Source organism: Pseudopipra pipra, chromosome 3 (assembly GCF_036250125.1).
Source record: "Pseudopipra pipra isolate bDixPip1 chromosome 3, bDixPip1.hap1, whole genome shotgun sequence".
Taxonomy (NCBI): domain Eukaryota; kingdom Metazoa; phylum Chordata; class Aves; order Passeriformes; family Pipridae; genus Pseudopipra; species Pseudopipra pipra.
Genome location: NC_087551.1, coordinates 1,771,170 through 1,796,088, shown reverse-complemented (window position 1 = coordinate 1,796,088; position 24,919 = coordinate 1,771,170). Strand labels below are relative to the sequence as shown.

Here is a 24,919-nt window from a genome sequence, read left to right as displayed (position 1 = left end):
CCTTCAGTGGGATTGAAATGCCGGGATGCAGACAGGGAATGTGTCCTGGGCACTGAGCTCATACCCTTCATTTGCAAGAGAACAAAAATCTGGGATCTCGTGCCTTTGAAAGAGGGGAATGGAACAGAGCAAGAACCAAGCAACACACCTCTGGGGAAAAAAGAGGGGGGGGAAGGCCCTCAGTGCTTCTTTTTTTAGGAAGGATGGCTACAAGAAAGATGGAGAGGGACTTTTTACAAGAGCATGGAGCGACAGGAGAAGGGGGAAGGGCTTCTGACAGAAAGTAGGGTTAGACTGGATATCAGGAAAAATTCCTCCCTGTGAGGGTGGGGAGGCCCTGGCACAGGTCGCCCAGAGAAGCTGTGGCTGCCCCATCCCTGGGAGTGTCCAAGGCCAGGCTGGATGGGGCTTGGAGCAACCTGGGCTAGTGGCAGGTGTCCCTGCCCATGCCAGGGGGTGGCACTGGATGGGCTTTAAGGTCCCTTCCCACCCAGGCCATTCTCTGATTCTGAAACTTCCCACTCCTCTTTTTTCCTGGGGCCAGAAGCAGGAAAACCTCCCATGCCACAAAGTATTAAAAAACTTGTCCAGTGAATCTGTCAGGGCCTGTTCCTTCCCTTCCCAACATCAGCTACAAAGCCGATTCCTCTTCATTCCTGCAGCTCTCTGGAGGCAGGAATCCTGGTTTGGATGGGCATCAGTCCCACTGCCTGTCCCACTGCAGATCCTCCACATGTGTCCTCCTAGTGCTTTCCACTGCCTGCCAGTGACCCAGAGCCACAGGACTTGCTCCTACCAGTGTTCTCCTTGCTTGGAGCAGGGGAATGGTTCATTTTTCCACGTCCTTGGCTCCGCCGCCCCGCTCGACATCAACACACGTTCCGGGGAGCGCCCACGCTTCGTCACAACCACAAACAGTTTCAAAAGCAACAATTTTCTTTCATTCGGTTGTAAACTGCCCTTTCAGGAATTTCATGCACTTGCAGGGAGTAGAAGGGATTGTCAGAGGAGCTCCTGGTCCTTTCAGAGCCATCTTGCAGGAGCTGCTTTTCTCTGTTTTGACAAAGCCTGCTCCTCTCTCTCTCTTACCTGTGTTCTGCACACTTTCAGATCATCTCGAGACTTGCACAGGGCTGGAGCTATTTTGGCTTGTTTTCATTGGCAGCTGCTGTGTACTACCAGGCACCCACGTGAGCAAAACTACAGAGCCCAGACAACTTTTGTACAGAGTCCCTCTGGCCACGCTCTCTCCGTGGGTTTCGCTTGGCACGAGTGATATCAAGCACCAGCCTTTCCCTCGGCTCCTGGGGGAAACTGAAATGCACCTTATAGAGAGAAAATGCAGGCACCAAGGGCACTGCCCGTGGGCAATCAGCCACCTCGGGGCTATGGGAAAAAATTCAGTGAGATATGATTCAGAAACAGCTGAAATTGGAAGGGCAGAACCCAGAGGAGCAGGGAAAGAAACTGCAGGAGAGGAAGAGTGGGAGATTTAAGGGAGAGAGGGAGAAAAATGGGAGTTGTCAGAGTGGAAAGTGTAATTTTGAAGGCCATTAAATGATGTGTGGAGTAAAAGGAGGGGCTCTGTTGGGCCCAGCTCTGGTGAGCTCCAGCTCGAGCTTTGCAAAAACGGCCCGTGTAAGACATTTCAAAAAGCAGGTTTGTTCCTCAAGCTCTGGTTGAGCTGAAGGCTCCTACTGATCCCAGCTGGAGCTGCTGGCTGTGCTCTCCTGGCAGACTGGGAGCTGGGAATACCATCCATCCCACCCAGCAGTGATGATGATGTGCTCGGATGATGTGGCAGCAATTATTTATCTGCTGCCTTGGGGTTTCTCCTCCACACTTGCCAAGCACCCAAAAATCAGCCTGTACAGAGGGATGCTGACATTTCTACATTTCCATTGCACCTTCCTGCTCCTTCTGCAGGAATTCTAACAGCTCTATGGTAATTTAAGCACTCATTTTTTTCCTCACTCTCACTAACAAATTCCACCATATTTATCGAGTTCAAACATGTCCCGAATAACCTCATTAGCTGAGAGCACACCCCAAAGGAAAACCCCCTCAAAACATCCCTTTTCCCAGGTTTCTGAGCATCCTGGGACTACTTGGTGCACCCAGCAAAGATGAAGCAGGAAAGAGCAGGCAGGGCAGACCTCGGTTATTCTCTGAATGGATTTACACACTCGCTTAATACCATGTAAATACTGCAAAATAAAGCATGGATCTTGTCAAACTTCAGAACTTAGCAAATAAGGAGCATTAGAAACAGCAAACAGAGCTGCCAAGTCAGTGAGAGATCCCACGTCCTGCCTGGCAATCCCTCTAAATACATCCTTTCTCCCACTTCATGTGACCTTTTCAGGTCAGCAATGCTGTGTGTTAGTTTAATATTTTCAAACTGGAACTTTACTGGTATTTGGCCTACTTTTTTCTATTTATTTTCTAAACAAATGGTAGCCACTCCCTTCTCCAAGTAACCTTTTAAGCCTCGCCAGGAGTCTGCGAAGATCACAAGGTACGAAGAAGAAAAAAAAAGAATTCCAAAACCTCCCATGCTCAGGCAAACAAAGCAGGTTGCTGCACTTCCCACCCCGCCAGCCCTGCAGCTGGGGAGGCCAGGATGCTCCAGGAGTACTCACTTACTCTAGGAAACGCTGCTGAAATCTCATTTTCAGTGCAAAGTGCCAGGAGTTTGGTAGCACTGAGGCAAACCCGTGGAACTTCCCAGCCAAACACCAGGGGAAAAAAAAATAAAAGAAGAGCAAAGCTGTCCCAGTTGCTACTTCTCCTTGATTGCTTCAAGGCACATCCTCAGCCCGAGAGCAGAGCCCAGCACAATTTGAAGGCAAAGTCATTTTGGAAGAAAAAATAGCTCTCTCTTCCCAAGGAAACTTCTGGTTTTTAAAATGTTCGGGTTTATTTATTACTGACTCATTGAAAGAACAAAGTATTTTTTGGTGTCTTTTTTTTTTTTCCCTTTTTGTTCCCAAACACAGAAAAAAAAAAAAAAAAAAGGTGGCTAAACCCCAGAAAAATCTTAGAGCGGGGCCAAAAATAATAATAATTTTCAGTTTTCAGAATTTTTTTGTCAGGTTTTTGAAAGAACAACAAATACTTCCCAAGCACTGCTCCAACTTCCAATCTCCAGTCGACTGCACACCCTCAGCTCGTTTCAGTTCCCCTTCATCCAGCCCTTTTTGCCCACCAGAACCTCCTGGCCTGCTTCTTCCACCTTCATTTGCCTTCCTTTATAAGTATAATAAGTATAAACTGCCTCTTTTTTTGTCTTTTGCCTTCAAACAGTTGATTCCCTTTTCTCTGGTGCCTCTGCCTCACTTTTGATCCTGCCTGGCTTCGCCTCTTGTATCTATTCTCTTTCAAACAAAGAATTTTTAAGACTTCAAGCTTCATTTTCAATCCCTCTTCATGTTGAGAATCACATGAATTTTCCACTTCTGTTCTAATGGGGAGCCAACTAATGTGAGTTCTTCAGGCAAGACAGGCAAACAAAAACGTGTAAGACACAATTCCTGATGGGTTTGCACTGGGTAGCACTGCTTGTTTTTATCTATTGCCCCAGAAATCTCCACTTCTGCTCATCCATTTCCCTCCACTTGAACTGTGCAACCTGAACATTGTGTTTTTCTATCCCAGCTCTTCCAGTCCCCTCCCATCCCTGGAGTATATTTTGGACCAGACCGACCAACGTGTCTTTTTCAAGTGCTATTTCCACAATTTGCTTTTGTTCTTCTATCATTCACAAGTCGTTGAAGGCGTGAAAGGGAATTTCTTTTAACCATCTCTATTTCACGGGGTCAAAGTAATGCTTTAAATGAGTTTTAGATGCATTTCTTCCAAACAAGCCATCTGTGGGGACGTACAGCAACACCCTCCAAGTATCCCAGAACCACGGAGGGAAAATTCCTGACTAAATAATGCCTTCAAAGGCATTTCTGGAGTTGGACCAGCCTCAGGAATCTGCTTATTTACGTAGGGAGCTGTGGAGATTGCAGCGTGTTGGTACTGCCAACAGATAGGATGATTAGTGCTAAAAACAATATCATTTGAGATAAGCCTTCTCCTTTGGAAAGTTGCTATTGAACTCAGCTTGAACCTCAGGGTTCTCAGCCTGGAAACCACGGCTCAAATCCTAAAAAGGCTCCTTCAGCTGGAGGGGGATAGGACTGGATTGATCAACAAATATGGGAAGTCCCTTGTCCTTATATCTTAAGGTCTCTTGGATTTGTATAAATCCAAGCAAAGCTGCACTGATGAGCTGCAGTCACTCCCCAAAACCACCAGATCAGGCTCCCGTGCTGCTGAGCAGGACTAGAGCAGCTCAAGGTGTGCCAACGCACAAGAAAAGCAACATTTCTTTCTGCAGGACCTGGTTTTGAGCTGTCTCAGAAGGCAAGCTGGTTTTTGGGGAGCTGCTTGTGTTTCCCCGTGCAGGGCTCAGCAGCTGCCCCTGGAGGTGCTGGGGAAGGGCCTGCAAAGCTTTAATGAGCCCTTCTGCAAGTCCCTAATTAAAAAGCAAGGCCTGGCTCTCCCTGCCATCACAGGTTGGAGCAGCAATATTCTGTCCAGTCAAGCCTTGCTAAAGGAAAATGCTTATGAGGTTTCCAAGGAGAGAAATAAACAGAATGGGAACGAACAGGGAACTTGGAACTTTTAAGTGTATGTAATTAAGCAAAAAATACATCCTTCAGATAATTCTGGAAAGTATTAGGAGATATTCATAATTCATAACCAGTTGTTTGGTTTTCTTTCAAGCAAGGGGGCAGCTTTACATCAAACACTGACTTGCTTTTCCATTAACTTAAATAAACAAACCAGTATGCTTCAAGTTAAGGGAACATCTTTTTTTTTTTTTTTTCTTTTTTTTTTCCCTCCTTTTTAATAACTGGGTGAATTAGAAATAAGAACAAGACATTTACTTTCAAATAGGAAATTAGTTTGCATGCTATTCCTTCATGTTAAAAATACTTTGGAACACTCACAAAAACAATGTTAAGCTGAATTTATGGAAGTGTTCCATATCAGTTCTGAAGATGATATGCCAGATGTCGGGGAGAGCTCTTTCATCTGCAATAATGGAATAGTTTAATCCACCCTTGTTGTTTTTGAGCCCGCTCCAAGTGGATTGGTCATCATGGGTGGGTGATCCTCACTTAGGCAGGCATGAACCAAAAAAGCACAAGTTGTTAGACCTCTAGCAGAAAAATCACAAGAAAGCAACAGCAGGAAATACTCCACTGAAAGGAAAAATAAGCCATTGCAATGTAAATCAAAAAGTTTGCCATTGTGACAACTCACGTTTTGAGGCACTCAGAGACTTGCAGATACATTGCACTGAATTAGGGGATTGTAAACGGTTCCTTTCATGGCCCCAGCAAAAATGAAGCCCAAAATACACATTTGAAATTAATATAGGTCAAACACATGGAATCTCTTTCTTTTTGATGAGCAGGAAGACTGGTCCTGTGCAGGGCTAAGGGTTGGACTCAATGATCCTTAGGGGTCCCTTCCAACTCGGTGTATTCTGGGATTCACTGACAGTGAACACTGTGGTCTTCTAATGGGGGGATTGAAGAGCTTTTCCCTTTGAGAAACCTGAAACACAGACATATGTAATGTTCTTATTTTAAGAACATCATTATAATGTTCTTATTTTAATGTCCATGTTCTTATTTTAAGAAGACACAGTGAAGTAACACAGAACAGAAAATCCTTTTGGGAATGGTTTGTGGCCTTGTATCAGACTTGCTGTCATAGCAGCCACACCACTGTCATTTGTACTGATAATTTCAATTACTGGATTCGTGTGTCCCATTCATTTCATTGGATGAGGAGGTAACTCCAGGGGATCTTGGCACTGGAAGGCATTCACCTTGTGCAGTGTGTGAGGGAAAGGAGCATCCCAGCTGGAGGGAAGTGCAGCAGAAGGGAAGCGATGCATCAGCTCAAAGCTTCATTCATTTTTTTCCCCTCTTCAGCTGCTGCCCCTCCCAGACACGTGGGAGATGTTGGAGTGCTGAAAGCCATGGCTCCCTCCTCTCTGGAGCTGTTGTGTGTGATCAGTCCGTTCGCTGTGGACATACCAGAGACAATACATAACTGGGACAGAAGGCTGCAGCCCAGGCTCCAGCAGTGCAGCTCCTTAGCTCTGCTCCCTTCAGAGCAGGATGCTGGTCCTGCACCCTCACATTCCTCAAGCCAAGGTTGGGGAACTTGCCCAAATTCGCCGTATTTCCTCTCACTTTTGCAGTCCAAAGACAGGGAACTATGAGTTGCACTGCCTTCACTTGGTTTTTGTACATTTACTACATTAATACTTTGCATTATTTCTATTCTGTTGTGCCATGGTGTCCAGGAATACTAAAAGATGAACCTGCAGGGGCCTTGCTTTGCTGTGCTCTCAGGTGGGAGAGGGGAAACATCTCAGCACGCCGAGGGAGCCGGGCCCTTTTTCAGGAAAATCTCATTAATTTCAACATTCTACCTCACATACTTGCTTAACTGTGGCTCTTGGCTCTTCCAGCTGCTTTTCCTGTGCAAACAAGTATTTGTGCAGGTTACCTCTGTGCTCAACTGTGAAAACTTGTTACCAGGGCAATCAGTCCAACATACTGAGCAGGAGAGGGCCAGAGGAAAACTGGGAAGGGAGGGAGAAAAGGCAGCACTAAAGAGGGGGTTTAAGGGCTGTGCAGAGCTGAGCACAGTTAGAGATGCTGCTTCCCAACACCACTAAACCTGGATTAGCAGGTTCTGCTGCTCCAGGGATGAGGAATTCCTCCAAATATCCCATCTCCTGGTACCTGCTGACCTCGGGTTATGTAACAGGTTTTGTGCCACGGCCTCCCAACACCAATGAGTTAAAAGCTGTCCGGGCACCCGGCCCAGCTGAACGACATCCCAAACGCTGGAGGAAGGAGCAAGGGAAATAGAAAAGCCTCTGACAGAAATCATTGATAGCTTGCTAAGGGCTGGGGAGGGAACCAGGGAAATTTGGAGGTTGCTGATGTTGTTCCTATGGGTAAGAAAGGATCAGGGAGGATCCAGGAAACGACAGCGCAGTGAGCTTGGCTGCAGTTGCAAGAACAATATAAGGAACATAAATAGGGGACAGAATATTTCATTTGGTGAAATAAAGTAAGCCCATGCTCACGGAGGAACTACAGTGGCCTAGTTCCTTCAGGTATTTTATTTTCAGGTGAAAAATGCCAGTATAAAGCACCTTACAGAGAGAAGAAAAGCCCGTGAAGTGGCCAGAAAGGGCAAGGTTTCCCAGGCTCCTGGGGTTAAGTAAATTGTCCGTGATGCTGCAGATCCCTGTGTGTCTGACATCAGACTCTCTGGTGCCATTGCTGACGTGGGAGGTAATGTTTGCACTGCAGATGAATCCACTGGAAAAATAGACCAAGCCATTCTCTGGTCTCACTCACACTGAGAACTCACAAAATTTAAACCCCTGAACTAAAATATTTATGGTTTACATTCAAAACAAGCGGAGAGCAGGTTCTCCAGAGTCAGTGACAAGTGCAACACTGACAGAGGTGGGATCATCCTGCATTTACATTTCTGTAAACCAGTCAGCAGCCGGTCCTTTGGTGCTGCTCAGTGGGGACAGAGATAAGAATTTTAATCCTACAAAATCATTTTAAGAACCCTCTTTTTTACCTGGTGGAATATCCTGCTAGAGGCCAGAACAGAGAAAAGCAGCCTACAATTCTTTGGCGAGTTCTTTTGACAGATGGGCACGTGCCCAGCCAAGGAGAGCAAGAAGATGCTGTGGCACATGGCAATATTGTGAGAGGCAGCCAGCAGCTGAGCACTTCAGTCACAGGAGTAAAACACACTCGAGTTAGTTAAGAAAACACTTCCCCAGCCCTGAGCACAACTTACAGGGATGTGCTGCGGGAGGAAAGGCTTAAGTGGCTGAATAAGAGGAAGGCAGATGTGGATTGCTGTTTTTTCTCTCTGTTTCTGGAGCCCTGGGGAAATGCATCCCCCGAGTTTGTGTGCTTCTCCTCCTGACAGGAGGCAAATCGCCGAGATTAGGCTGTTGCATAAGTGAGTGAGCAGCATGAGTCAGGGGGTTTGGGAAAAGTGAGTCACGGCGTGGAGGGAACCCAGCCAGGGCCGGAGCTCAGAGAGAGACCAGGGGGAAAATATTAAGGATGTAGATAAGAGCCTGACAGAGGGGAGGGCACAGGGAAGGGAAACGCTGTCCTGAGAAGAGGGAACCATCCACGAGGTTTAGGGAAAGCTAAAAAGCAGGTCAGGCAGAATTTTTGTACACAACTGGTGGTTGAAATGCAGAGGAGCTGCCAAAGTCAGCAAGGGAAGGACAGAAGTGTGTAAATCACTTCAGGAGGGAGCACGGGCACATTTTTGGAAAATGAGGGAATCACTGGGTATAGCCATTAGTGAGCCTTATGGAATTAGAGCTATGAAATGCCAGTGCATTTGTATTTTGAAGGAATCCAGGAGCAAGTCCTGCTGCCCTCCGTGGTCTCACACTAGTGCTGGAGCACCCTGCAACCCCAACCAGCTGCCTGTGCAGACCTTAACCTGCACGGGGGCATGGACATCAAAACCTTCCCAAAGGAACTTCCCAGGGCAGCCCTGGAAAGTGCTGCAGAAGGCAGCATTTCTATTAGGATGAGTCACTGGGGGCTGGTGGCCCTATTTACCACACGCAGTTGAGGATCTGATAAACATTTCTGAAAGAGCAGTGGGGCTTTACATGGAATTTGAGACACCGTGTCCTTAATTGTAATATTCCTCCCTCCTTTCTCCATTGACTCCTCACTCAGTTTAAGGTTTTTATACAGCAGCAAAGTCATTGCAACTTGACAGAGGCCACCCCACCCCACCCACTCTGGGCACTGCAAGGTTTGACCCAGCACAAACCTGTGGGAAAAACAGAATGAGGGGCATCTAATTGAAGACTCTCGTGACACTTTAATGGACCTGAATCCAGAGAGTTCTGAGAACTCTGTGTTTTGCAACCCCCCAGGTCCTTGACTCTGGAACTGTCAGTGCAGAATTCTGGATGTAACACTTACAAACAACACACTGAAAGTAAAGTGCTCAATCCTAACACGTTTTACAACTGGTTTTATAACCAGAGTACAAATAGACCCCATAATAAGTTGGCTTTTGAGTGGCCTAGTGAAAGACTACAGAATTATCTGAGTACAATCACTACAAAGATCAAGGCACTGAAGGGAACCCAGCTCCATTTCCATGAGATGTGGATCAGCAGAAGGATTGTTAGGCTATTCCAGAGGAATTTTTCACCTGCACAGGCTCTAACTGTCCAGAGAAAAACTGGTTGGGAATTAAAATCTGAGCAACATCTTCCACCAGACTCAGAGATACAGGGAGTGTAAGAATTAATCTACATTTCACAGGTTGCATGCATCAATAATCAACAACCACTCAGGCTTTTTAACAATTTAACACAAACTTGCAGCTCTCATTTATCTGTGGTGAACAGCACAACCTTTCAAATGCTAGCTGAGATCAGAAAACACAAAGGAAAAAGAAAGGGTAACACTAAAAGAGAAGACCACTTTATTATTGGTTACTGATGGAATTTATATGGCTTACCTGGGTGAACAAAGGTGTGTGTAACATCTAGAAATTAAATTTAAACCGAGTTGATGAGCAATGAGTTGAGAGTGATTTCAGGTGTTTTCTTATCAGGCTTAAGGCAGAAGCTTCAGCTGTGGAATGAGTTGCTGCAACACTTATGGAAATGAACTTTGTCACGATGACACCAAATTTGGAAAAGAGGATGCGGAGGAAAGATGCTCAAGAATGAGCTTGTAAAAGCCCAATATTTTCTTTCTAGATCTGTTTCTTATAGTGCACTCATCACTGTGGTATCTTGAGTGCTTTCCAGTAGTGCATTAAGCAACATGACAAACATCTGTCACATGTTTGTTCTCTCACCCTCTCCCCAGAGGGACAAGTGTGTGCAGCGGAGAGTCTTGTTTTAATTTTTTTAATTATCATAAACACACATGCACGTAACACATTATTAAACATTCATGCAGGAGAGGAAAGGTCACAGTCATCTTGCTCTCAGGATTCAAGCTGGGCAGCTCTGTGGTGTCCCTGTAAGAGTTTCTATCACACCCTTGCTCCACACTGCAGAGTCTTCTCAGGGACCAAATCAGTGTGCACCAGGCAGGAACCAAATCCATGGATTCCCAACGCCCTCATTCACTGCTCACACTTCAGCCCAGGGATTTTGCCAAGAGAGATCAAATGGAATGAGGTGGTAGAACATAAGGAAAAATATCTGCTTTGTCTAACCACCATCTCATTCCCAGATTGTGGCATTGGATACAGGAATGTGGCAGTAGAAGCAGGAATTGATGCAGCTTCCAGTCACAGACTCAGAGGGCACTGTGCAAGTCATGATAAACCTGAGGATCTCATGGACTGGAAAGTCTGATTACTGGAAAAATAAGCTCTTACAATAATGAAGACCTGGGAGTTACTGATTTCCCTACGGAGGGGATGTGACTGGGAAAACAAGCTGGAACCATCAGCTCAGAGTTCAGTCAGCCCCTGCCCAACTGCAGATACACAGAACACCCATGGGCACAGCAGGGATCCCAGATCAACACTGCCCAGGGAATCACAGCCCAACAAAAGCCAGCCAGCAGCCAGTCACAAATGGAAGCACCACTGTGATGATGTGGAGTAGCCACAGTGAAGCTCTTCTGAAGCCCACCAAGAATATTCCACCTCCTGACAGACATTTCCCTGGCATGGGGAAGATGGGCAGGACACACAGACACAGAGAACACAGCACCCAGGCCAAGATCCTCACGGAATAAGAGGCTTCAGAGAGCTCTAAAGGACTCCTTGGAACAAGTCTCAAGACAAGGTTGTTCTCATAAACCCAGATCTTTCTGGCCATAACTTCAAACCCTCCAAGAGTTTTCCAAAAGAGGAGGCAGCCAGCAGGCTAAAACTAATTTGGGATAATTGTTCCTCTTGCAAACTGAACTTACCATCAGGAGCAACCAAAGAGCCTGAGTGCACAAGTCAATCTAGTCTGAATCATTTTAGCTGGAGCAGCTCATTATTCCATGCATTTTAACTAATCCACCTTAAAAGGGAACTCACGTTGCATTTACTCACATATGAAGCTCCCAAAGATCAAATAAACTCTCTTTGTTCCAGCACACTCTGCAACAAAAAGGACTGGAGCTGTAGAAGTGTTGAGCCGTTTTATTCCCAGCTTTTTTAGGAATTAGGAGCACATGCAGAGCCCAGTGAGGTCCCTGCAAAGACTTGCCTCGAGCTGCCCTGTGCTTTGGGCTCCAGGGTTAATGATGTGCCGGGGGGGGGGTAGGAGGCAGCCAGTTGTATTCCCTGAAAATCTTTCCACCTGGGAATGTGCTTTTCAGGTGTCAGGACACAACAGTGAGCTCAGCAAGTCCTGCACCGACCCAGCAGCTTTAGGACTGACACTGGGCACAAATGCAAAGCCCAGCCTAACAGAAAAGGGCTTTATTTTCCCCGTCAGATAAGGAGAAAATGTATGTAAAATATTTGGACATTTGGGGAAAGGGCAAACGTTGAGAATTAATTCAAACTGTTGATGGTTTATTTTTTGTTGAATCTTGTGGTCAAAATTGTTTTCATTTGTTATGAGAAAGAATCCATCATTTTTTCCAAAGCACCACCCAGAATCTGCCACTGGTGATGTTCTAACATCCCCAGTGCCTATACAAATAGAGAGGTCAGCTGAGATTTGTAAACTAGAGATCATAAGTTTTAAGGAATTTGTTTATTCAGCCTGGAGTCTCCAAATTGTGTAGGATGCCAAAATTAAAAAGTCATTTCACTGTACTGTGTCATGTTACAATAAAAAGCTCTCCAACATTTCTGGATGTTCAGATGAGAAAGCAAGTTGTAATTCATTTGTCAGCACATGCAGTTTAATTATAATTAAGTACCTCCAGCAGTTATAATGAATAGGCAAAATGAAAATGCTGGTTTATGCTTGTATAAACCTGCATTCAGTGTGAACTAAAAGCTGCCTGAATTACTCTGAGAAGCCCTCGCGTTTTTAGCTGTGCTGTTCAAACACACGGAAACCGTTTCCAAAGGCTGGAACAGATTGACTGAATTAGGGGAATTTTCATGGGAATGACAAGAGGCAGATCTCTTCCTGATGGGAAGGCCACCACATCCCAAGTTCCAAGTCCCTGTCCAAAGCGTGGAGCACGAGAACCACGCAAGAGAGATCACCAGAGCCTTTTTAGTATCAGCAAAACAACATGTTTCTAACTCATCTCCTCCTTGAGAAAGGGCTGAACTACATCTGCTGAAATTTTCCAGAGTAATTCAACATGAAACATCCAACCACCATGGGGGGGAAAAAAAAACAACAACAAAGTCAAATTATTAAAACATGATAAAGCTGCAAGAAGTTCACAGAAAGTTTTAGGCCAATAAGTACAAAATATTAATGGTATTTGACAAATAAAAGGATTTGACTGTTTTAAATAACCACATCTGAAAATATCTACAAATGCAGCCTATCAGAATTCAAAGCTGTCAGAAATTGGGTAACATTTTAAGTCCTGCAAATGGAGTAAGTGTTGAGATGACATCCTGGGATACATTTGAACTTTGCTGCCTTCGCTTATGGGAAACTTGAAGGCAAAGCATTTCAAAGGCTAAATGTTGTAATTCATTTAAATACTAATATTGCATTTGCCTTTTTTTTTTTTTAATAAAGATATAGATGAATGTGCAACTGGAACCCATACCTGTCGAGCTGACCAAGTGTGTGTCAATCTGAGAGGGTCCTTCAGCTGCCAGTGCCCTCCCGGTTACCAGAAGCGAGGGGACCAGTGTGTTGGTAAGTGCTGCCCTGGAGCCCTCTCAGTGGGTTTCTCTCACCACCTATGGTAGAAGCTTTATGTTGATCATGAAGTGGGTGGGGGTGTGGTGTAAAATAGCTATTCCACTCGGGAATGCCACGGGATAGTGACCTTAGCACAGTCCTTGACCGCTGAAACACGGAGCGAGGAACTGTTTGAAGCACAGTCAACACTTGAACTCCACAAGACGGATTTTCCAGTGTTTCCCACTGTGTTTATTGTTTGTGGTGGGGTGTTGCCTGATGTCCCAGGTAGTGCCATAGGTCTGTGATGGCAGCAAACCAAAGCCCATCCTTGCCCTGAGCTCAGCAGCAGAGCTGTAGGAGCAGCACTGCCTCCACCCAAACCTCACCCCTGTGCAGCCTGGCCAGGGCTTGATTTTATGAGTAAATGAAAGAGATGGAAACTCTGAATGCAGGTATATGAGATTTGCAACCTGTAAACCCCCAGGCTTTATTCCCTGTGCCAAAATAAGCCCTTGGCACACCCTTGGGACCTGTGCAAGTGCAGCATGAAATTAAACCCGAGTGCAGGGTAAACACGGCATCTTCCCTGTTCCAGCCTCATCCGGGATCCCTGTGCCAAAGTGCCAGTGCTCTGCTCCTTCAGCCTTGACTTAACACCTCCTGACTCACAATTCCAGGGCATTAATGGCTCCTCTAGGCACTGCAGCCTTGGGTCTGCCACATCCTAAAAACAACCATGAACCAGGAGAGTCAAACATGTACATCACAAGGTGATATTCAAGACAGCCTCTTGTAAGACACAGGACACTGGGTTGGGGTTGGGTTTTTTTGTCCTTAGCAGAATTTGAGGTTTTCCTCTTTTTGTCTCGGGGATCCTACACTTGAAAGGCATAAGAAGTTGTTGATTTTTGGTTTTAATCTCTTCCCAAAAGGCCATACAGGTAAGAAACTGGAGAGGTTTTAGTACATACCTATTCTAACCTAAATTCCTGGGCATGGCTCTTTCTTCAAGGTTCCAAGCCAAGGGCTGTAGAAATAAACCCAAAAATTCTTATCTCTTTCTTAAGAAATGTAGATCAGGCCCTGAACTGTCAAACTGGTGTAAACACAGGTGTATCTGATTTTTCCCAGTTCCCTGTGCAGGAGTAGGATGAGGAATTTGGAATGAAGGTAGAGGAATTGCTTTGCTTATTATTTTTTTTTAATATCTGGGGTTTATTTAGGTTTTTTAGAGCAGGTAAATTATATTCCTGCCATGCAACAGCACTTCTAATAATAAGCCCCATGGTCCTGACTGAAAGTCTCACTGGACTCACTTTTATGCATCTAAATCTATACATGAAGATGTCTGGAAAGGGAAATTTCCCTTCTCCTATTTAGGTCAAGCCCAAGGATAACACCTGTGTTACATATTACACAGTGACCTAAATTAGAAGTACATCCCAACAGTTAGTCCTGTCAGCATTTCAGAATAAAGCCTGTCTTGGGGGATTTTTCTAACAGCTCAGCCAGAAAATGTTCTCGGGGCCAGATCTTGATAGAGGTTCTCCATATGGGAGGAAATGTTTCTCAAATTTGAAAGAAATTTTTCCAGACTATTTTGGCTTCGAGGCAGAAGGAGGGGAAAAAAAAAAAAGACATTTTTAACAATTGGTTGATTTTAATCTAAATTCACTAATAATTCCTGTCTTTTTTTTAGATTTTTATTTTATTTTATTTTATTTTATTGTTCACACACTGCCAAATTAGCCTTTTCTGAAATGCATGATTGCAGAGACAATGAATTGTTTTCCAGCATCACTTCAAACAGAAGATTTGGCCCAATGGATTAGATGATGCTCAGCCCTTAGATCTGCACAGAGCTGAGGTGCCCAATCCCACAAGGAAAATTCCCTCTGAACCAGAGCCAGATCCTGGAAGTATTTCTGTGTATAAATGCAGTGCCTAAGCAGCAAAGCATTGCTCATACACCTATATTGTATAATGCTTTCATTTTTAAGCAGTAATTTGTAAGAGCTTAGTCCTGTAAAAGTCCAGGATGGAAATCTGCTGTGTCTCCTGATTTATTCCATTTCCACTTCCAAATTTCTCCCTCCACCACAAAGGAGTCACAGTGACAATTGCTACTGTGTGGACAGCCAGGAATTTTCCAGCCTAAGCCTTTTCATTCAGAACCATCCAAAGCACTCCACTAAAGCTCAGCCCCAAACGGCAGCTGCAGATTTGACAAGGAAAGGGTTAATTTCCAAAGATGATTTTTTTCACTTGATATTAAAACAAACACTTTCCTCATTATTAAAAAGAAAAAAAAAAAGTCTTGGCCTCTTTTTAAACACATCCATGGTGGAAACAGCTGGAGGTAGGAAACTCAAGATCTGGCATGGATATGGGAAGTGCCTTTCTTTGTTCCAGGGAGTGCTGGGATTATTTGTGTGAGTGTTGATCCTTTGAAATCTCCCATTGTGTACATGTTGGGAGCACGGCGTGGATCGCTCCACCAAGCTCCAGCAGGCCCAGCTCAGGCACCAGAATGGGATAATAAAAGTGTATTCCAGGCAAAACCAGAGGCAGCATCTCCTCCAGAACGCAGGGAAACCTTTGAAAACACGGAAAGGGAGAGGAATGGGCTGGTCCAGGTTGGTGTGGTTGGCAGGTGAAAGCCCTGCTCTGATGCACACCAGGAATGCTGATGCTTGGAAAGGCAGCTGCTCCACCTCAAATCAGGGAGAATGTGGGGAAGGTTCTTACTGCCCGAGATGCACAGCCAGGGGCTGGTACCTGGAGAGGTGGCCAGCACAGGCAGCAATGGCAGCTCCTTGGGGAACGAGGCAGGTTCTGGGGATCCCTGCAAAAGCACCACCTGTTTCCTTTCCAAGCCCATTAATTTTCTCTCCTCACCGTTCCCCTGGACTTGCACAGAAAATCTGGACTGTTCCTAATGGAGCTGCAAAGATTTAGTGTGTGCTAGGAGCGCTGCACATGAGTTTTTGGGAATACGAGCTCCAAGCCACTCTCCCTGTGCTGTCGGCATCGTGTCTGATCCTGAGGGAGCCCGGGGGAAAAGCTGAACCAAACGTGGACTTTTACCTACACTAAACAAACCAGATCAAGCAGTACTGGGGGACTGAACACAAAAATCAAGTTGAGATGTGCATTGAGCATAAAAAATTGTTATAAAAAAGCCATACTTAAAGGGGAAAAAAAAGAGTATCCCTGTTAATATCCGTAGAAGCAATACCTAGGCTCACATAAGGTTTTTTCAAGTGCAGTTAAGTTTGCTGGGACACAGAGAGCAGCAGGGAAGGGCTGTGGCTGCACTGGAACTAACCCCTGTTTTTTTGGTGGCACAGACATCGACGAGTGCACGCTGCCCCCCTACTGCCACCACCGCTGCGTCAACACCCCGGGCTCCTACTACTGCCAGTGCAACGCCGGCTTCCAGCTGGCATCCAACAACCACACCTGCGTGGGTAAGGAATGCCCTGCATGGAGTCACACCCCGCCTCGCTCAGGGACACAGATCCCCTCTGCCACGGCTGGCATGGCAGCGTTCTCAGCCCAACCCCAGGGAAATAAAGAGCAACCGCTGACACAGAGTGTGGCTGCTCTGAAAGGCTCCTCTGCAAGGGATCCAAGGACAGGAGGGAGAGAGGGAAAACTGGAGCCTCATTGAGCTGTTTGGTTGGCAGGGAGGTTTATAATCACTGTTTAATATTACTTAATTTCATATTTAATAGTCATTATTCCTCCAGTTTGCATTATCATTGGCTTCCCCAATAGCACTGCCAGTTCACACACCGAAGGCTGGAACTGGCAAATCAAGGGAACCAGGACTAAACCTCTGCAGTTCAGTGTAATTATCCTCAGCACGTGGGCAGTGTAGTGAGGAAAGAAAGCAGCTGGGTCACATCTGAATATCTAGAAAAAACAATGTTAAAAATTAAAACAAAGGTCGCCAAAAATGGCCTTTCAGCAGTGATCTTCCCCTCAGAAATACAGCACTAAGAGATGCTTGATAGTAAAACTTCAGGACTTGATGTCAAGTTGGAAATCACAGGCTCTGTTCTAGAAGGATTAGAATAACGACAAAAGAGTAACTGTGCCTGGAGTGCAGAAAGAATGGCCAAAAAAAAAAATAAATCAAGAGATTGGTGATGGAGATGGTCAGAAGTTCTTTCTGGCTGTAATCTATATTTTTCCCTTCTGGTACCATCTGCATGATGTGCATTCTTTGCACTGTTGCCAGAAAAGAACAAAAAAAAGGAAGAAAAAAAAATCTGTGATGAGTTTTCCCCTATTATGACTCCTTTTCAGGACTAGGATGTTCATCATCCAGAGGATTAATATCCTCTTCATTGGTCTCATTTTTCTGGGTGCCCAACGTTTGTCATTTTTCAGTTGTATCTCTAAATTACACCGTTGCTGACATTTATAAGTGTTTGCAAAAGCCACGAACTCAGAGGGGTTTTTTTTCCAAATGAAGCTTCTCCTCGTTATCTGATAAACAAAAATGAATGGAAAACATGCAGGGGAGGAATACAAGGGAAAACACAGGGAAATCTATGGAGTGAATGGCAGAGGAGCAGCAGTTAATCAACAGCCTGTGGAAAAACAAGGCTTAGAGATTCCAGAGGTGATTAGACTTCTATAAACTTCCCACTAAAAATTGCTTCCCTTCCCACAGCAGTGTCCTCACAAGTGCTCTGGGGATGGGCAGCACACAAACATACCTTCCCCCAGCATGGGCCAGGCCTCAGAGCACTGCAAAACCCCACTGGCCTCCAAGGCTCGTGTTATAATTGCAATGGAATCTCCAAGAACCGATTTTAAGGGTAATAAATAGCTCAAATAAATCTTAACCACTGCATGCTGAGAGGTCTTATCAGTATGTGTTCCTTATATCAATTATTTATAGAGACTTGGCATTTCATACCTGAAAAAAAAAAAAAAAGGAGGCTGGAATGTGGAGTTTAATAGCCACACTAAACATTTTTGGGAGAATTCATCACGCGTTAGAATAACTCCCATTCCTGGAAAAATGCTCTTTTTTACATGGAATGTAAAGCACAGATCTAACATTGCTGCAGTGATGGCAGATCTCCATTGGGAGAGTCAGCTGAGCTGCTGAGCAGTAGGCCCGGCCTAAGGACTGATCATTGAGCCTAATTACTAATTACTAATTTACCCACCCGGGGTAAATATCTGTTGTTTTCCCTTTCAGATATAAATGAATGTGATGCCAATAACCCATGTGCACAACAGTGTTACAATATCCTGGGTTCTTTCATCTGTCAGTGCAACCCAGGCTTTGAGTTAAGCAGTGACAGAATCAACTGTGAAGGTGAGTGACTCCTTTTTGTGCCTTGGAAGAGCAACTTTTTGTCCTGTTTTTGTTTTCCCAGACGCTTTTCTGTGAACTGAGGGACATAATTCAAGTGGAGCCACCGTCAGTGGGTGCAGTTTGGAGCCAAAAAAACCTTTAAGACATTTATTTTTAGGGTGCAAATGTGGCTAATTCACACCTGAGTGGCTGCACTGAGGTACAGAGAGGGGTGGGTATCTCTACAATAAGTGCCAAACAAGACCTGGGAAACAGCTGGGAAGAATAAGGCTCCGGAGCCCTTATTTCCCAAACTCCCTGGAATTGTGTGTGGTCTGATGCTGATGACCACTAAATGAATTGGAAAGGAATGCAAACCAAAAACAAGGGCAATTCTCTGTGCTGTTGGGCTCCTCTGGAAACCAACCCTCCCATTTCTGATGTGAAGGAAGCGACAATTGTGCTTTTGAGGTGCTTTCAGGCCTGTGTACACAAACAGCGTGTCTCCTGATGATTATACAATCCACACTCCCTTTCCTCTGCCAGAGCCTCCACGGGGGTGCCCTAATCCCCTTTTGGGCCCCGGTGATCTCACCCTGAAAGCCCCACGTCCTCTCTGCCAGCCTTGGAGCCAGAGAGGTCTCTGGTTGGGCGCTGCCCTCCCGAAGGAGCTGGAAGAGCTCTCCCAGATGCTCCCTGGCCAAGCTGCTTAAGCTAATCCTATTTGAACAGAACAGGGAGCAGCAAGAATGCAGCCTCCAAGGACATCCCTGACCTCGAACCCAGAGCTGGGCTCAAGCCTCAGAGGTGGTAGGAGGGAGCTCCTGCTGTTTCCCAAGCCAATCCCCAGTTCTGGGAGGTTTAAATGAATTTCCTGTTAATGGCACTCACATTGGAAATTTTGTTCCGCACCAGAATTCTCTCACTGGGAAATGGTGGTTACATAGGGATAAAAAAGCAGGAGAATGGGATACACTGAATATTATTAGAAGGCAAAAAAACCCTTTTCCTCTTTCCCAAAGAGCTACTCCATTAGCACAGGGCACAAGTACAAAGGCAACATTTTTGCCTTACTAACTAATCTCACATCTGTGTTTCTTTCCCCCTCAAAGTAATCCCACTTTGGAATACTACAAGTATACAAGGCTTTCAGGAGTTATTTTCCCAAACCTATCCTGAAGCCTAATTTAGCTTCTGCTTCCTCAAACCCCAAACTCTCCTTCTGGAAGGTTATTGATAAAACCCCAGCAGAACTGGCCTTTCCATCTGTCTTGGAGGCACTGAGCAGCACATCTGAGGTTTTTTACAACATTCTTTGTAGACTGATTTTTTTTTTTATTTTGGAGCATTTAGCTGTTCCATTTAGTTGTGTAACAAGGCAGAAGTTAAGAGGCAATAACTGAGCTCTTTGCTCTCTGCAGACACTGATGAATGCAGAACCTCAAGTTATATCTGTCAGTACCAGTGTGTCAACGAGCCAGGAAAATTCTCCTGCGTGTGCCCTGAAGGATACCAGGTAGTGGGAGGCAGAACATGTCAAGGTAAGTGCCCTCACCTCCAAACCCTGCCTTTATCAGCACCATTTCAGCCAGGACTAAGAATATCCACTCTCTAAATGGTTATATTTCATGCCAGGATTATTATTTTGTCAGCAGAAGATATGCTGATAAAGCATTTGGTGATTATAAGATATTCAATTAATCTCATTTGAATCTTGCAGCTCAAACTCCAAGTCCTTCAGATTCCTAGGACAAAATTCCAGGGTTTGCAACCCCCAGGTAAAACTCAAGATGTCGAGGTAGTGGGTCCAAGTTTCAGAGTCAAACATCCCTCCATAAAATCAGGCTGTTTTTTACAAACATGAAACATGGCTTCATATCATGTTTCTTTTTAGAGAGATTCCTAAATCCAGTCACAGTAGAAATTGAAGATATGTTTGTTCTGATAACAGAAGACCAAAAAAAAAAAAAAAAAAAGCAAGCCTTCAGCAGCTTAGATAATTTGTGTTTAGAAAAATAAATGCTCTGGCCAGGTGCCACCGAATGCCAGGCTTTTCAAGTTCGTGGTTTTTCCTCACTGGTGTTAAATGTCTGTCTTCTTGTTACAGAATATTGCAGAACAATGTATTAAGCTCAAGACCCATTGCTTCTGCAACTCAGAACCTGTTTTAGAAGCCCTTATTTTTAGAAATGAACAGGTGTAGAATTATTGGCAGAAGAGATGAGGAAATAGCTCTTCTTTATCAATATATTTTCTTACAAAATTCAGATTAACTTCTTTTCTACCTTAACAGCAGTTGGTACTGAATGTTGTGGGACACCTGGAGAATCTAAAAGATCTAATTACATTTGAATAAATCCTTTCTGTGCCTCTGAAATTCAGGAGCCTGTGCAGGCAGCCAGTGGGGTTTTGGCAGTGACAGGAAAAGGAGCATTAATACAGTGCAGGGTTGACAGTCCCCACCTCCCTCCAGGCTTCTTCTCCTAGGCAAAAAAGGAAGCTCTGCTTTGCTCAATAAACAAGTTTTCATTACTCCTTTCAAAGCTATTTTAGTTAAAATGCAGCATTAATTAAGCATTTTAGATCATGAAACCCAGCTTATTAGAAATGAGAACTGACAAAAGGCAGGAAATCAATTTTTCCTTGAGACCTTTCCCCTCCGTCTTCAGGACACCTCCTGCTGTAATGTTCTTCTTTGCTAATGAGAAACTTTACAGTGGTTCCACAGCTGGATTACACAGGATTAATGTCTATCTCCACTCAACTAAGGTGTCCAGTCTTAACTTCATGGCGAGGCTTCGCCAACGAAGCTTTGGGGCAGTCTTACTTAACACTCAATAAAAAAAGGTTATTCCACTTTTGCCTGGAGAAATCCTTTGTAGCCAGAACACTGAAACCTGAGGGGTTTCTGGCAAGCAGGTGGCTGGGCTGGGTTTGGTTGTTCTGAAGGCACAGAGAGTATGTTTATCAACAACGGAAACGAGTTTGCTACCCAGTCCCTCTTCCTGTCTCCCAGATATCAACGAGTGCGAGACAACCAACGAGTGCCGAGAGGACGAGATCTGCTGGAACTACCACGGAGGGTTCCGCTGCTACCCCAGGAATCCCTGCCAGGAGCCCTACGTGCTCACATCCGAGAAGTAAGAGGGGAATTCCCTCCCTTTCGGCTCCCCCGGGGCGGGGAGCGCTGTGCTAACGTGTTGTGCCCCTGTGTGTGCCCCTGTGTGTGCCGCAGCCGCTGCGTGTGCCCCGTGTCCAACGCCATTTGCCGGGAGCTGCCCTACTCGGTGGTGTACAAGTACATGAGCATCCGCTCCGACAGGACGGTGCCCTCCGACATCTTCCAGATCCAGGCCACCACCATCTACCCCAATACCATCAACACCTTCCGGATCAAGTCCGGCAACGAGAACGGGGAGTTCTACCTGAGGGTGAGTATGGCTGCAGCTGCACCTGCGACCCTGATAGAAACATTTATGAGGGGATTACACACAGAGTCCCTGGACAACCACCTTCATTACATTTCTCATCTGGCACAAAAAAAAAATCATCCCAAGCTAAGCTCAGCCCAATTTACGACAGCTTCATATTAAGATTCATTTAGTGCTGCAACTATTTCAGAAAACCACTTGGAACAACACTGTTTCCTGTTGGTGGGACGCATTCAAGTAGATACATATGACTCAAAGTGTCCAGAACATCTGCTTTTCGAGGGATTTTGGAGGAAATCTGATTTTCTTGGACCCTTGTAATATTTATGAATTCCTGGGAAATCCTTTTCCTTCGTGTGTAGCTTTATACTCAGTAAAACAGAATCAGCACAAAAGCTTCTGTCAGAAATATATTAATTGGAAGGTTTGTAATTTTTAGTTATTTTCCTTCAAATCTGGGGGTTAAGGGGTTTTGATCCAACAGGTGTAGCAAGGGTATGGCATTGCCATTTGCACCATGTTTCCCCAAGATGGGAACAAGGGACTGCTCATCTAAATCTCACTTGTTCTGACATAACCTATAATCCAGTGCTTTTCCCTGGATTTATTACACACCAAAACCCCATCACCACCCCCAAAATGCAAACAGTTCTTTGCTTAAAATAAGAACAAGATCATTCCAGGTCTCACTTGGGTTAGACCCCAGTCTAACCTTCAGACTGACTCTTAGAGTAACAATTCCAACCTCCTCTTGTTGCACCCAAAAAGAAATCACAGGCCTTAAATAAGGAAGCACAGGCCTCAAATAAGGAAGCACGTGTTTATTCCTGCCAGGGGACTGTGGTAAACAAAGGCTTACTGGGAAGTTATTCCTACTGGTTTAGTCAAGCTCTGAGCTGGGTCTTGGATACAGCAGATGCATTGGGTTCATCTGCACACCCCACTCCTGTGATATGGTGAGAAAATATTTGCAGTAGGCAAAGGGAGAGAGGGAGTTTTCCCTTTTATCATCACCTGGGAATGACAATGCCGTTTACCAAAGCAGCAGCATGTCATGGCCAAGGCCTTCCCCAGGAGCACCAGCCCAGCCTGGGAAGCAAGTTTTGGAGCGGTGCAGGGCGGGAATGGCAGTAGGTACAGCCCAGTGGCAAAGACTCCCAGAGTTTACGAGGAGAGCATGACTTCTGGAGAACGAGCTGTGAAATGACAGTTCCCCTCAGCAACGCCCCTGTTAGAGACATTAAGCCTCTTCTTTTACTGATTCTCTCCATTTTAAAAGCTGGGAGATGGGGATAAAAACAAAGGCTGCCCTGGGAGAGTCAGCAGCACAGTTTCCCCCTCTGGGTCAGGCGAAGCTTTCCCTGCAGCCAGGCCGGGTGTGGGGCGAGTCAGGGCCGCCCCAGAACACTCCAAGCAGCCCTGGCCAGTGTTTGTGAGCACGGGTGAGGCCCGGGGGGCGCGTGACTGAGCCCAGCTCTGTTGTCCCCGCAGCAAACGAGCGCGGTGAGCGCCATGCTGGTGCTGGTGAAGTCGCTGGCGGGGCCCCGCGAGCACATCGTGGACCTGGAGATGCTGACGGTGAACAGCCTGAACTACCGCACGAGCTCGGTGCTGCGGCTAACCATCATCGTGGGGCCCTACGCCTTCTAGGGCACCCCGCGCCCCCGCCACCGCGGAGCCAAAGATAGTACCTGAGAGAAAGCACTTACTATTTTATTTATAGATTTTTGCTCTCTTTTTTTTTTTTTTAAGAAAAAAAAGAAAAAAAAATTCGTTTAGTAAGTCGGTATCTTTTACTCACGCATTACGCCTGTAATTGCCAGTTAGTAGATGTGTTCCATAGTATAACATGGGCATTGTCACTTTGTGTATAAAGATCTAAATCTTGGTTTTTTTATTACCTTCCTTGGACTAGATCCATACTACACTTTTGTATGAGAACTGTATGTTCATAGTATCCTGTACAACCTCACGCCCCCTCCCCAGCCAAATAGGTCATGCCATTTTAAAGTGATCTTCTGTGTTGGTTTTTTATTTTAAATTCTAATGCAGCTACACTGAATCTCAAAAAAAGAAAAAAAATCATGTAGTCTGAATGATACACAAAGTAACGGTTATCCCATAAGCTGAAATATATTTCTTCTTTTTAACTATTTTGTAACAAAAGGTAACAGGCAATAAAAATCTATTTCTGTAGGCATTTACGTGCTATCACAGTGGGTTTTTCTAATCTGGGTTGGAGGTGAAGTTACACTGTGAGAAATGCTTTGCATCAGGTTTTTGTATGCAGATTGTGTTAACCATGCCACGGAATAACATCCTGCTCTCTCCAAGAAAAATGGACCATAGGAAGAACATTCCTCCAACAAAGAAAGAAACTCCAAATGGAAAAAACCCCAGGCAGGGCACAAATGTCCATGAGAACACTCCTGAGAACACTGTTGGTAGTTACTGGGATGCAGCATTTTCAGACAGAACTTAACATACTATTTTTCCAGAAGTATTATGTTGTATACTAAGAATGGAGTGCATTTCCTTATTAAGTTATATCACTGCCAGGCACTCGGTCCTGTTCCTGCTCTTACAACTCAGATGTATCATGTACAGTGTTCATAAAATTTATTTCTAATTTTCAAGAACTAATAACATCTTTTGTAATATGTAAAATCTTATTTCTTGTTTAAAAAAAAAAAATGTAGCAGTTAATCCTTTGATGTACAAAATTTTTAAATAAAGATCTCTTACCATATTGTACCGAGTCTATTTTGAGGTGGTTTGTTACTACCACTGTTACTGTCAGGTACTGGGGGAGTCTGCAAAGCCAGAATGATCCAGATCTGAGTCTGTGCACTTCCTGGAAGACTAAAGAAGTAATTCCTTTGCAGAAGGACAAACCTCAGTTGCCCACTGACCTTTGGTTTTACTGACAGCAAAACTCCACTCCAGAGGGAGGGATTTAACTGGCGTTTTCCGTGGTGAAAAGTCTCTGATCCAGGGTTTGGCTTGTGGGAAGCTCCCTCCTCTCCCCACAGAGATTCCTCCCCATTCATCACCACAAATCCACTTGGTTGGAAAGGCTCATTCCACACATGTCCTGAGCAAAATGTCTGCTCCTCCTCCTCCTCCCTCTCCATGCAATTCCTCACCTCCACACTTAGTTTGTTAACTAACATTTTCCTCTCCCCACAAAGGAGCTGTGCTGTCCTCCAAGCCTCCCCCCTCACCCCCAGCATGAACACTGCTCTTTTACTCAAACTTTTAACTTCCAAATTGTGGAAT

The 24,919-nt window shown here is 45.0% G+C and overlaps 1 protein-coding gene across 2 annotated transcripts in view; it reads left to right on the top strand.

The window, feature by feature from the left end:
• Positions 1 to 24,394, top strand: part of EFEMP1 (EGF containing fibulin extracellular matrix protein 1) — a 42,576-nt gene extending 18,182 nt beyond the window's left edge. For both annotated transcript variants that reach the window (XM_064651010.1, XM_064651011.1), the window contains exons 5-11: positions 12,779 to 12,901; positions 16,240 to 16,359; positions 18,111 to 18,230; positions 19,631 to 19,750; positions 21,226 to 21,349; positions 21,445 to 21,640; positions 23,132 to 24,394. In XM_064651010.1, coding sequence (XP_064507080.1) covers positions 12,779 to 12,901; positions 16,240 to 16,359; positions 18,111 to 18,230; positions 19,631 to 19,750; positions 21,226 to 21,349; positions 21,445 to 21,640; positions 23,132 to 23,290 — 962 coding nt within the window. In that variant the 3' untranslated portion in view covers positions 23,291 to 24,394. The remainder of the gene's footprint in view (positions 1 to 12,778; positions 12,902 to 16,239; positions 16,360 to 18,110; positions 18,231 to 19,630; positions 19,751 to 21,225; positions 21,350 to 21,444; positions 21,641 to 23,131) is intronic.
• The last annotated feature ends 525 nt before the right edge of the window (positions 24,395 to 24,919 follow it).